Raw genomic sequence first — 11,808 nt, 5'->3', positions numbered from 1 at the left:
GGGTCTGTGCCTGTTGGCGGGGATGCCGGTGGTTTTCCTTGTGTGCTGTTTTGAAGGAGACGAACGAACAGGATGACTGTGTAAATACAACCTGCAGTTACTGCTGTCCTGAGAGAATCGGGTTCAGCTTAACAATCGGGGATCAGGTGGTCTGCACTTTATTTTCAGCTGACTAGCTCTGACGCCCTCGTTAGGGGTTCTTGTTATGGTACCTCCTGTATTCCTCTTTCCTTCCCTGTCCTTTGTTGTTTTAAGACACAGGCTGTTTCAGGAAGCATCATTCCGTCTATTTAGGTAAGCTCCATATTGGTTGTGGCAGATGAAGTAGCCCATGATAGATCAGAACCTGACAACGCAAGTGCGGTGTATTTTTGTCGGTCAGAAGCTCTGCAGTCTCTGAGGTGGTGGCCTATTAATCTATTCCAGAAAATGCTTAAGCAGCTATGCAGGAACATTTTAAGGGTTCTTTATTTGTCCCCCTGCTTAAAAGACAGAAGGAAAGCGAATACCTCATCTTTCTAAAAATGTAGTAAGCCACTTGGGTGGGTGGCTGGGTTTTAAGACACAGCATATGGATGCTGTCTAAAAAAAGAACTGCGTTTTGCCATGAAGTTTCGTTTTTAGGTTGTGAGGCATAATGTGATCTAAACGGCCAGTATTTGTGAGTGGAAGTTCTGGTGGTTCTTAGTTTCTCCTCCTTCACCAGAATTGTTTATTGGTAGCAAATTTCAAGCTTGTGTTTTTGAAGAATCTGCTGCTGTTGCCTTTTTCTTCCATAGATGCAATCTGAGAGGTTAAAGTAGGCTGCAAGAATTGTGTGCTCAGAGACTGATGCACTTTGTCCTGCTCTGAGTGAAGAAGCAAAAGCTACTTCCTGGCTTACCCACCAAAGGAGAAAAAGTGGGAATTCTGACTGCTAGATTTCTGAACTGCAGTACTTGAAATGGAGCTTTGCACAGCCATTGTAGACTGCAGCCCTTTGCTGCAATACCTCTCTGCCCTTAGAGCACCAGGCTGCAGGCATGCTGGCCAGATGTTCTCGTATATTTTGGAGACATCTCGTGTTCTTGCTGGTGACCAGGACAGTTGTAACAACTGCAGTCCCTAACAGATGTTAATCCTCTTGAATTGAGTGGCCCATTCATCTCACAGATCCAGGTTTGGATTCTTTTGTGGGACATCCTCCTGGCTCCACTCAAAATAAGGGGTCTGCATATGCATGATGCTCCTATTCACATCTCATACTGTTATCCCCTACTCACTGTCCCTGGTCTTTGACTATTTGCTTCCCCTCTTTGCATCTGTCAGAATGGAAGTTTTGTACTGGCAGGTTCACGGTTTTGTCAGTTTTTAAAGATGGTGTTGTCACTGGTCAACAGTGAAAGTAATATAAAAATACAGTTTTAAACTCAACAGAATGTTGGGTTGTTGATTTTCTTTTTTGTTTAAAAATAAATTTTCAGCAAGACTGCATGTTTTTAAGCCAAGCTTACTTCTAACTAAATGTGTAACACACAAAATTTGTTGCTTCATCTCTCTGGTAACTCAGTTTTCTTCTCTTGAATAACTACATCAGCATACTAGTTTTCAATTTGGTAAGGTTATGAAATTTACTGGAAGATATTTTTACCTATTGTTACAGGCATAGATGCTGATAAGTTCATATATGTGAGCTACCCCACTGGAACTGAATGGATCACCAGCAGTGAGCACATTAGTGTGCACTTTCTTTTTTAACTTTGCAGTTCTTTTGCACGTGAAGTCAAACAGAAACAACAGACTTCTGTATCAAAAGAGTACCTTAATTTGATGCATGTAGTTGAAAAAAATCACTCTTTGATGATAGCCCAGTATTTGAGTGCAAAATCTGAGGTTACTACTTATGACTTGTTAAGAATCATTTATGTTACTGTAGCTCTGGTGATTTTTTCGGTCTTAATAACATTCTTAAAGTAATAAAAATACCACACTTCATTTTGTTAGATTTGAAACTCTTGAGTCAAGGTTTCTTCTGGTGTGATTGCAAATTTCTCAGCAGGGGATTCAGAAAGAAACATCCTTCCTTAAGTCTTTACTGTAACTGATTATGAAATTTGTCTTGCCAACATTCTTTGCTTTAGATAGTTTCTTCTCTTTGTGCAGCAATGATACTTCTAAATATACCAATAGTAAGTAAAAATAATTTACTTGTAACACTTAGCAAGACCAGTCATTAGTGCAGAACTTTGTTACTGCAGCAGAAGTTTCCAGGGAAGTGGAGATTAATGAGAGCAAAGAAATGGAAACTCCTGGAGAGTGAAAGTGTCATGGCTTCTTTAGAAGCGAATATTGGCTAGAAATACTTCGGATTTCAGTAGTACCTTACTCTTCTTTCATTCATTAAAGATTTTGGTTGTACCACTAAGATAATGACTAATCATAACATGCAAATTAATTGATTAGTTTAAATTCTAAAGGGGAATCAAGTGTATATACTGCACTGCAGAATAAGAAAACAAAAAGTTCAACTCTTGGATTCCCTGAGTTTGAAATGTTTTCAGTTCAGTAGCCAGGTAGTCACTTCATGAGACTTATTTTAATGTAAAAATATGCACCATTCCAGTATTCGTGCTCTGGATTGTCTTCCAGTATTAATAACTTTCTATAGTTGCAGAAACATTCAGCTGCTTAGGTCCAGTTTTTACAGTCATTAGAAATCTAGTTGCATCATATCCACTGATTGTCCCTCACTCAGATCTCTCAGCCATGATTTATTATCCTCTCTCTAATTCTGTGGGGAGAGGTTGGGTTATTTTTAAGATGATCTTCCAGAAGAAATCCAGAGAAATACCTTCACATGGGGTGCCTAAAGCTGAAGACCCATCATGGTAGCATCACAATAAATGTCTCCTTCCCTAGAAGTACTGTGGTATTGTGGTTTTGTGAAAGAGGGAAATTTTTTGTATCATCATGGTTTTAAAAATTGGAAGTGAGTTGACTAGAGTTTTTCTGGGGAGAGCCATTGAATAGCTGAGTCAACAGACTTGGGCTCTTGAAGCAGGTCCTGCAACAGATTGTCAGTATTATACTGCCATGGCTGAGGTTTACACTGTGGACCAGGTCTCCTGGGTCTCATCTTGCATGTCTTCTCCAGTCTCAGCTCAGGTTGAAGCAGCACTGTAACGGCTGCAGACTTCATGACAACACGGCTAAAATCTTCTGCTAAATTCTGGCTGTTTCCTCGTTGTGTTTTACCAATGTGAACTAGAATAGTAAATACAGAGATAATTAATGCATCTTTTCAAATGTGACTGTAGTGCTTGCTTTGACAAAAGTAAGTATAAAAACACCAGTTATCTCCTAAAATTCAGGAGGCAGTGTCAGAAAACTGGGAAATCTAGGGAGATAAATCTTAGTTTCATAAGAAATGGTGCTTCTAATAGTACAAAATACCAACAAACAGCAGCTCTGAATTGATGTTTCCTTTAATATTGTGAGCAGCTTGCACGTGTCACTTGATCTAAATGTAGGCATCCTCCATCCTGCAATGAGTTTAGGCAATCCAGTCACATGAACAGGTACGTCTTCTGTCACAGTGAGCGTAAGATGACCCTTCAGTTACTTCATTTTACAAGCACTGTTTCAGTGGTCCCTGCATGAGAGTCCTGAACTAGAAGTTTTCTTCAGGTATGCAATTGAACAGAGGTTGCAGAAGTTCTTAAGCAGTGGCTCCTGGGCTGAAAGACCTGCCCTGTTGCTTGCTCCTTTTGCAGATCTGAGGAGCTTCCAGAGCAGCCTTCAGGAGTAGAAATAGATTGTGGTTTAAATGAAGAGTTCTGGCTGTGAGATAAGCACCCCACCCTTCTGGCATTTTGCGTAAGTTCTGTTGCTTCTCAGGAACTGAATGCAACATTCTGAACCAACAGATCATCAGAAACGATACCAGGGTTTTGGGAGACAACATTTCTACCAGATGACAAGCCCTGGTTTCATCTTAGCAAAAAAACCTGAATTATTACAACATAAAACATGTTTTGTGTTGCTTTGGTGATCTTGGTGAATTTCATGATGTCTAGTCCTCTGGCGATTTTGGTTAGTTGAGTGTCTTCTGGAGTTGAGGTGTTTCAGGCTGACTTGCCAGCACTGTGCAAGCCCTACCTCTCTGCTATTTTGGCATGGTTAAAGCAGCATTTTGAAACTTAGCTCACCTTAGTCAGATTTCTTGTTTTTGTTAAGAAGTGAAGGTGTGGGTGGTTGTATTTGATTTTTTTTTTTTCCTCTCCTTGCTGTTTACCTTTGGTGTACTGTTTATAAAAAAACAGCTGGTAATTTTTTTTTTGCTAATTCACAGAGTTAATTAACAATGCTGTGGGTGACTGGAACTTCATTGCAGATGGGGATTTGTACGTCCCTGTATGCAAGGCCAGATAAAGTTTGCCGAAAGACTGGGTTTAACACTCATAAAAGAAAAAAAGCAGCAGTAAGTACAAGCTTCAGACTGTGAAGTACTATGTTAAAAGAAGCAAGCTGGTATGTCTTTTTAGGTCTAATCTCACAAGCTTCCTGAAGAGCTTAACTTGTATTGAGTGAAGCAGTGGAGATGAGGGTCTTGCTTTGCTACGTATTGTTTGCAATTGGAAGAGTAGGAAAATACTGGTTTTCTTCTCTCTGTTCTCAGATGACCAGGGATGGATAAGGGACCTGAGTGTGTCTTTGGAGACAAAGCCAAGTAATTTTCACGTATCTTACCTCAAGCTACTCTTTATGACTTGTGATGTATGGGAAATTACATCTGTTTTCTGAATAAGCAATTATATTCTTGAACAAGCACACAGGGTTGCTTTTAATTAATCCAGTGAGGAAACAGAGCTAAATGACTACACTCAGATTGTCCAGGAACAAAATTAGTTTAAGATAACTGAGTTGAGGTTGTGGAGTTGATACTTGGAATGTATCTGTAGAACTTCTGTTGGGAAAATTTAAGATGGAGAATTTGCTTTTTACCTGTGATCACAAGAGATATTTTTTTTTTCCTGCCTGAGATCTGAGAGTCTCTTTCATTAGCAACAAAATTTTCCACTAAATTTGAGTTGGTGGAGAAATCAGGCATGATAGAAAGTATAAAATAGTGTTACTTTCTGTCCAAATGAGTGTGAATGCTTGACCAACTGTTTGTTTTTAAGAAGCTGCTAAAGCTGCTTCTTCTAGCGTTCCTTTTGGGGTTTTCTTTGCTATCTTTTGTTTCAGAGCACCTTGTCACACTGCTGCAGGGAAAATGTAATTAAACTTTTCTTTGTATCTCAAGATGGGAAGGGCCAGAATCACTGTAAGAAATTTTCCTGGCGAAAACTTAAGGGGTTTTAAATTCATTTTGGCTCATCTAAGCATGACTGTTACTTACAGCATCTCCAGCAAGTCTTAAAATATTTCCGGTTTTCTGTTGCTTAGCACAAGGGAATTTTTGTAGTGGCTCTTAACTCAAAACCACAACTGGCTTTTACATTGTGTCTGAATAAAATTGACAGAGGAAAAATACATTTACTTTTTTCTAAACTTAAATCTTTATTCATGCCTTAGAACATGTTTAAATAATTTCTTTGCCAAATTAATATACTGCATGAGTTTTGCAGAGGATGGCTTTCTGAAAGCGCATTTTGTCTTACCCACCATCTGTCGAGAAAGTGAGTTGAGGATAATAAGCATGGATTTTGCTAAGAACAGGGGAAAAGATGGTGGACAGACTGGGTGGGAAGCATTGCCAGCCTGTTCTATTGGGAAAAATAGTTGTCATCTACTGGAAATAAGGTTAATAATATTTCTTTCTGTTTTTTAAGAGATGAAATTGGATTAATACCTTGCCCTGAAGCCAGGTATAACCGGAGCCCTATCGTCCTGGTAGAAAACAAGCTTGGTGTGGAGAGCTGGTGTGTCAAGTTTCTATTGCCATATGTCCACAATAAACTTCTCCTCTACAGACAAAGAAAGCAATGGCTGAACAAAGATGGTAAGTTACCCATTTGGAGAACACTATCTTATGAGATTCTTAAAGCGCTTTTTAAATTTATCTTAGAATCATTTAGGTTGGAAAAGACCCTTGAATCCAACCATAAACCTGACACTGCAAGTCCACTGCTAAACTATATCCCTAAACACCACATGTACATATCTGTGTGTCCAGAAGAGTAAGAAATCAAGTAAGAGAGCCAGGAGACCTGCATGGTTGAGCAGGAAACTTCTGAATAAACTTAAGTGGAAGAAAGAATTTTATAAATCATAGAAGAAGGGGTTGATCACTTGCGAAGAATACAAGAATGTGGTCAGAGAGTGTAGGGAGAAAACAAGGAAAGCTAAGGCCTCCTTAGAATTAAAACTGGCAAGGAAAGTCAAGGACAACCAAGAAAGGCTTCTTCAAGTACAGTGGAGGTAAAAGGAAGACCAGAGGAAATGTGGGCCCACTGCTGGATGAAGTGGGTGCCCTGGTGATGGAGGACACAGAGAAGGCAGAGTTACTTAATGCCTTCCTTGCCTCAGTCTTTAAGGCCAACCCTCAGGATTCCCAAACCTTCCAGACCATAGAAGTCAGGAGTGAGGAACACTTCACCTTGATTGAAAAAGACTGGGTTAAAGGACAGTTAAGGAAACTGGACATCTACAGATCCATGTGATCAATGGTGCAGAGTCCAGTTGAAGACTTGTGACTAGTGGTGTTCCCCAGGGGTCATTACTGGGCCCAGTCTTATTCAACATCTTCATCAATTACCTGGGTGAGGGGACAGAGTGTATCCTCTTCAGGATTGCTGATGACATGAAGGTGGGAAGATTGGCTGATGCACATGAAGACTGTGCAGCCATCCAAAAAGATCTAGACTGACTGGAGAGCTGGGCAAAGAGGAACCTAATGAGGTTCAACAAGAATAAGTGCAGAGTCCTGCACCTGAAGAGAAAAAACACCATGCACCAATATAGATTAGGGGTTGACCTGCTATAAGGGAGCCCCATGGAGAAGGACCTTCAGGTCCTGGTGGGCAACACGTTATCCATGGGACAGCAATGTGTCCTTGTGGCCAAGAGAGCCAGTAATATCTTGGGATGTATTTAGAACAGTGTGGCCAGCAGGTCAAGAGAGGTTCTCTTCCTCCTCTACGCTGCCCTTCTAAGACCACATCTGGAGTAGCATTTCCAGTTCTGGGCTCCCTGGTTCAAGAGGGATAAGGATGTACTGGAAAGAGTCCAGCGGAGAGCTATGAGGATGATTAAGTGACTGGAATATCTGTCATACGAGGAAAGGCTAAGAGACCTAGGGCTGTCTAGTCTTGAGAAGAGAAAACTTAGAGGTGACCTTATTAAGGTCTACAAATACCTGAAGGGTGCATGTCAGGAATGGGCCAGTCTCTTTTCAGTGGTGCCCTGTGATAGAATGAGGGGAAATGGCACCAAGCTACAACACAGGAAGTTCCGCCTCAACATGAGAAAAAACTTCGGGAACAGGCTGCCCAGAGAGGTTGTGGAGTCTCCTTCTCTGGAGAATTTCAAGACCTGTCTGGATACATTCCTGTGTGATCTGTCCTAGGTGTTCCTTCTGCAGCAGGGGGATAGACTTGAAGATCTTCAGTGGTGCCTTCCACCCTATGATTCTATGACTAATTTTTTTTTATGTTTGCATGAATCTAACCTAATCCACAATGCTCTGTTCACGGTGCTTTACAATTACTGCCTTGAACTATCTTCACTTCGTGGAACATGGCCAACAGCCACCATCCACTAGGCTGTGTTGATTGCAGCTATAGCAAAGGCACTCTCCCTGATTGCTTGATGAACTGGTGAGTTAAATAATCATGTTTTAAATAGTGGGCTGCTAACAGACAGCTGAGGCAGACTCTAGCATATGGTCATCATTGTGTAGCTAACATGCAAAACCAGCAAACCAGATGTGTTTTGAGAGTATTCTCTGTAGATCAGTAAAAGAGGTCTGGTTAACAACATCTGTTTCTTGGTAGAAGTGCCATTTGCCTTTATCTTCTTTAATTTTTTATTGCTGTAGTCTGTTTAAGTGGATGGAGCTAGCTGTGCACTTATCCTCATTAAAGCATAGGGACAGTCAGATGGTGTTAATCGAGTCTATAAATGTGCTCTTGAACTTCTTTTGCATTCAGGAGCAATATTGAGGAAGAAAGTTGAGGTCTTTAGTGAATCCTGGCAAGAGAGCATGCTTAGGGCGATGAATGTTGCATTCTTTTATTTGCCTGAAGGCAGGGTCTTGAGTTATTACAAACACATGTACATATAACACAACCATTTTGACAAGAGTAGCATTAAGTGGTAGAGGCAGAGAAGGTTCGTGATGAGAGCATGAATGTGCTTGCCTTCTAGTGGGTGGGGAGAGGCCACACAGAGGAACTTTAGCCCTTTGCAAATTAGGTAATGATAAAGAGGAACCTATTCCACTGGCAACATACAGTCTTCTAGTCTTTGCTGTGTGTTACAGTAGCAAAGCACTGGCTTGATACTTGCAGTTAATTCTCCATTCAAAAGAGTAGCTTCAGAAAGTTGAAGTGTGTTTGTGTGGTTTTGGATATGACTAACTCGTTAATTGTCTGCATTTTATTGTTGTCTAACAGGTTTTTTTGTGTGTGTATGTGTCCCTGCCACAGAAGGTTCATGTCACATCATGTGATTATCTAGAAGTTTTTGTGGACTTTGTAAAATTCACCTTGTCCCTTATTTTTTATTTCCACATCATTTATTTTCCAGAATATTCTTTAATATTAAAGACATCTTTAGAAGACTTTTAGTCCTAGGGAGTGTACATTTCTAACATAACTAACTTCCATTTCTTACTTGGTCTCTGTGGTTTATGGTTGGACCTAGGAAGACCTGGGTCTGTTTGATAGCTGCCATCAAGCTACTGCTGATGCGTTCAGTTCTGATGGAAACCAGTGATCATGATCTGATTACAAATTCAACATTTATAATGCAGACAATTATAAAATTCGATTAAAAGAGCTTTAATATAAGGAATGTAAAGAATGTTGACTGTAACACGTAACCAGAAACAAACTTCTGCTGGGAGACTTTTCATTTCAGTCTAAAGTGTTACAGAAGAGTGTCCCCTTAAAAACTGCCATGCAGACAAAAACTTGTTTTAGAGCAAAATACAAACCACTGAGATTTGTGGGAGGCTGGAGAGTACTGATAGCTGTTAGGTAGAGGGCAGCTGGGTGCTCATATGCTGGCACCCTTCTCCATTCACACAGTTCAAGGCACATTGTGGCATGTGCCAATTTTGCCAGGATGGTGTGGTGCACCTGCTGCTTGAAGAGTTTCTCTGCTTCTCTCCTTCCCTTCCTTCCATTTTGAATGCAGATCATGATGGTAAATACTGAAGTAGTATGAAGTTAGGTTACTACCTATTTGTAGAGACTGTTGGTAAACACTGAAGTGGTATGAAGTTAAGTTACTACCTTAGGGACTGGTTTAGTTTTTATCTTTAGAAAACCAAGCTCTACTCTCCTTAGTGTTTTCAGTTACCAAAGTGAGTTAAATATGTGTAAGAACAGATGATCTACAGCATCGTCATGTCTGCTGAGATTGTGTCACTACTGTAGAACACAATCAGGACCTTCATGATAGTAACTTGTATGTGAAGCAAGATACAGTTTATGGAGTTTACATGTTTTACCAGAATTGAATTTCACATCTGAATGGACATTTTAGAAGAAATTGTACTTCACTGGTGGAGGGAATGAAAGTAGAAGTCTTTTCCCCCGTGGACTTACGGAATTACCTCTAATGTGGCATAAGTAGGCATACTCTTATCAAGAGTTAATGTTTTCTGTATATTTGAAATACCCTCAAGGATTTTTTTCCAAATTCCTTTTTGCAGACAGAAGTGCATGCTTGTAGTTTGTCAAGGTAGTTGTTTTCTTCTGAGTGTAGCAGAGGGATAGATTTATTACTGCTGCAAAACTCAGTTGCATATTCTATTGATGCTTGTAATAAACAATGACTGCAAATGCAGGCTTGTTACCTTTTTTGTGTTGTTTGAATTACTGTAAGCCATTTTAAATAGAACAGAGAAGAAGAACAGGGTGCTGATCCATCTGCTCTCAGATGTGATGTCTGATATTTTTCTGGCAGGATCCTGGAAGAAGGAGGTCAAGTCATTGATAGCTTATCGTGACAGATGTTTCATTTAATTATGGTTTCTCTTGGATACTTTGAATCCAGATTCTTGACTACTCCTCTTCTTGCTGTTGTTCCAGTTTAGAAATCATAATTCTACAATGTTTTTTTGCTTTCTCTGATATTTTTTTTTAATCTTTGCATGTATATTATTTATATTAGTGCAAGACGGCTTTCTCAAATTGCTAAAAGATACTTTTTTAATGCAAAGTATTGTTGTGCAAACTCCCTGAGTATCCTTCCCATAAATCTGTGCTTCCACTTTTAAAACGCTCTTCTGAAAAGTACATCCTAATGTGATACACTTAAGAATAAATAAAAATCTGGATACAACCGTATTTAAAAAGAAAATTAGTTAAAAACATACTGTCATATTTGTCCTTTTGCAGCTGGGCAGACTTTCATATTTGGAAGGATACATACGTTGTGAGCTCCTGTAATGGTATAGTTTGCTTAAAACATATCCAGCAGAAAATACGATTAAATTGGAAATAAAATATATTGGGTTTTGTTACTGACACAAAGAGAACTAACTGGCAACTACTATTAATTGTGTGCCAGATCTGTCATAAGACCCTCTATTGAAAAATGTCTTAGAGGTTACTAAACTCGTGTCATGTGACATCTCTAGCTAGCTCAGAATCCATGCTTCACGAAATCTGTATGTGTTACTTGTGGCACAGAGAATCAGATAACATCGACATAAAGAACTGGATTTGAGATTTTCCTTTTCTTGGCTTCTTTCCTTTGATTATGTTCAGGGTACATTGAACCTCTGTACTGGGAAAATGGACAAAATGGTAGACAGGCTTCTTGTTGAAGTTGGGCTCGATTTGGTGCAGTTTCAGACAAACATTACCAGAATAGACTTAGTAGGATAAACAAACTGTATTGTTCTCAGTGGAGTCTTGTAGACCATAAAAACCATTTCTAATTCAAAACCTCTGGTAAGCTTTTGTTTAATGTGTATTGTAAACTGTAGCATATACAGTGGTAGTACCTAAAAATTACTAAAACCAGTATTATATTTGGAAAATCTGACACTCAAAAGTTTGAGGTTTTTTTTAACTTAATTCAGAATTGTCTCTAATCCTGTTCTTTGTTGCAGCATTTTGCTATGTCTCCTTTTCTTATCGTGTGCTGCAGTTTCATTTACCTTTCCTTCCTATAGCAAGCAAGTTTTCCTCCTGTAGCAAATGAAAAAGTCCTGCAGACATGTCCTTTGTTGCACAGTCATGTTGCATTGATATTTCCCATGATTGAGCATTGGACCCTTCAGATGTAGCCGACTGAGCTCTTGGCAAAGTAACAGGCAGCTGAAAATAAAGTTCACCATGGGAAGCATCACTCAACCTTGATTTGGTGTACTGAACTCCTCTTAATAGGTTTCAAAAATTATACTGAGCTAGCAATTTGCTGACAGTCTAGATTAAATATAACTTAAAGCAAATTTAAAATGTGTGACTGTCTTGTTCAGGGGAGAAGCTGGTGTTAAAGTGTTTGTGTTTGGTGGATTTATCTTTTTTGCTTGTTTCTGTAAATAATCACCAGTTGGAGAGAAAGTTGGCTGGATGGGGTAAAAATGCAATTCACTGAATAAAGGATTTTAGCCTTGCTTTTTGTGAGCAACAAAGCTTGTAATTCCTG

At 39.5% G+C, this 11,808-nt stretch overlaps 1 protein-coding gene across 1 annotated transcript in view; it reads left to right on the top strand.

Annotated features, from left to right (window-relative positions):
• The first annotated feature begins 4,667 nt into the window (after positions 1 to 4,667).
• Positions 4,668 to 11,808, top strand: part of PTAR1 (protein prenyltransferase alpha subunit repeat containing 1) — a 24,842-nt gene continuing 17,701 nt past the window's right edge. The window contains exons 1-2 of the mRNA XM_009995011.1: positions 4,668 to 4,708; positions 5,814 to 5,983. Of these exons, the coding sequence (XP_009993313.1) occupies positions 4,668 to 4,708; positions 5,814 to 5,983 (211 nt within the window). The remainder of the gene's footprint in view (positions 4,709 to 5,813; positions 5,984 to 11,808) is intronic.

The sequence above is a fragment of the Chaetura pelagica genome, unplaced genomic scaffold (assembly GCF_000747805.2).
Source record: "Chaetura pelagica isolate M959 unplaced genomic scaffold, ChaPel_1.0 scaffold330, whole genome shotgun sequence".
Classification (NCBI taxonomy): Eukaryota; Metazoa; Chordata; class Aves; order Apodiformes; family Apodidae; genus Chaetura; species Chaetura pelagica.
The sequence above is the reverse complement of the archived record's forward strand: the minus strand, read 5'-3'. Positions and strand labels throughout refer to the sequence as shown.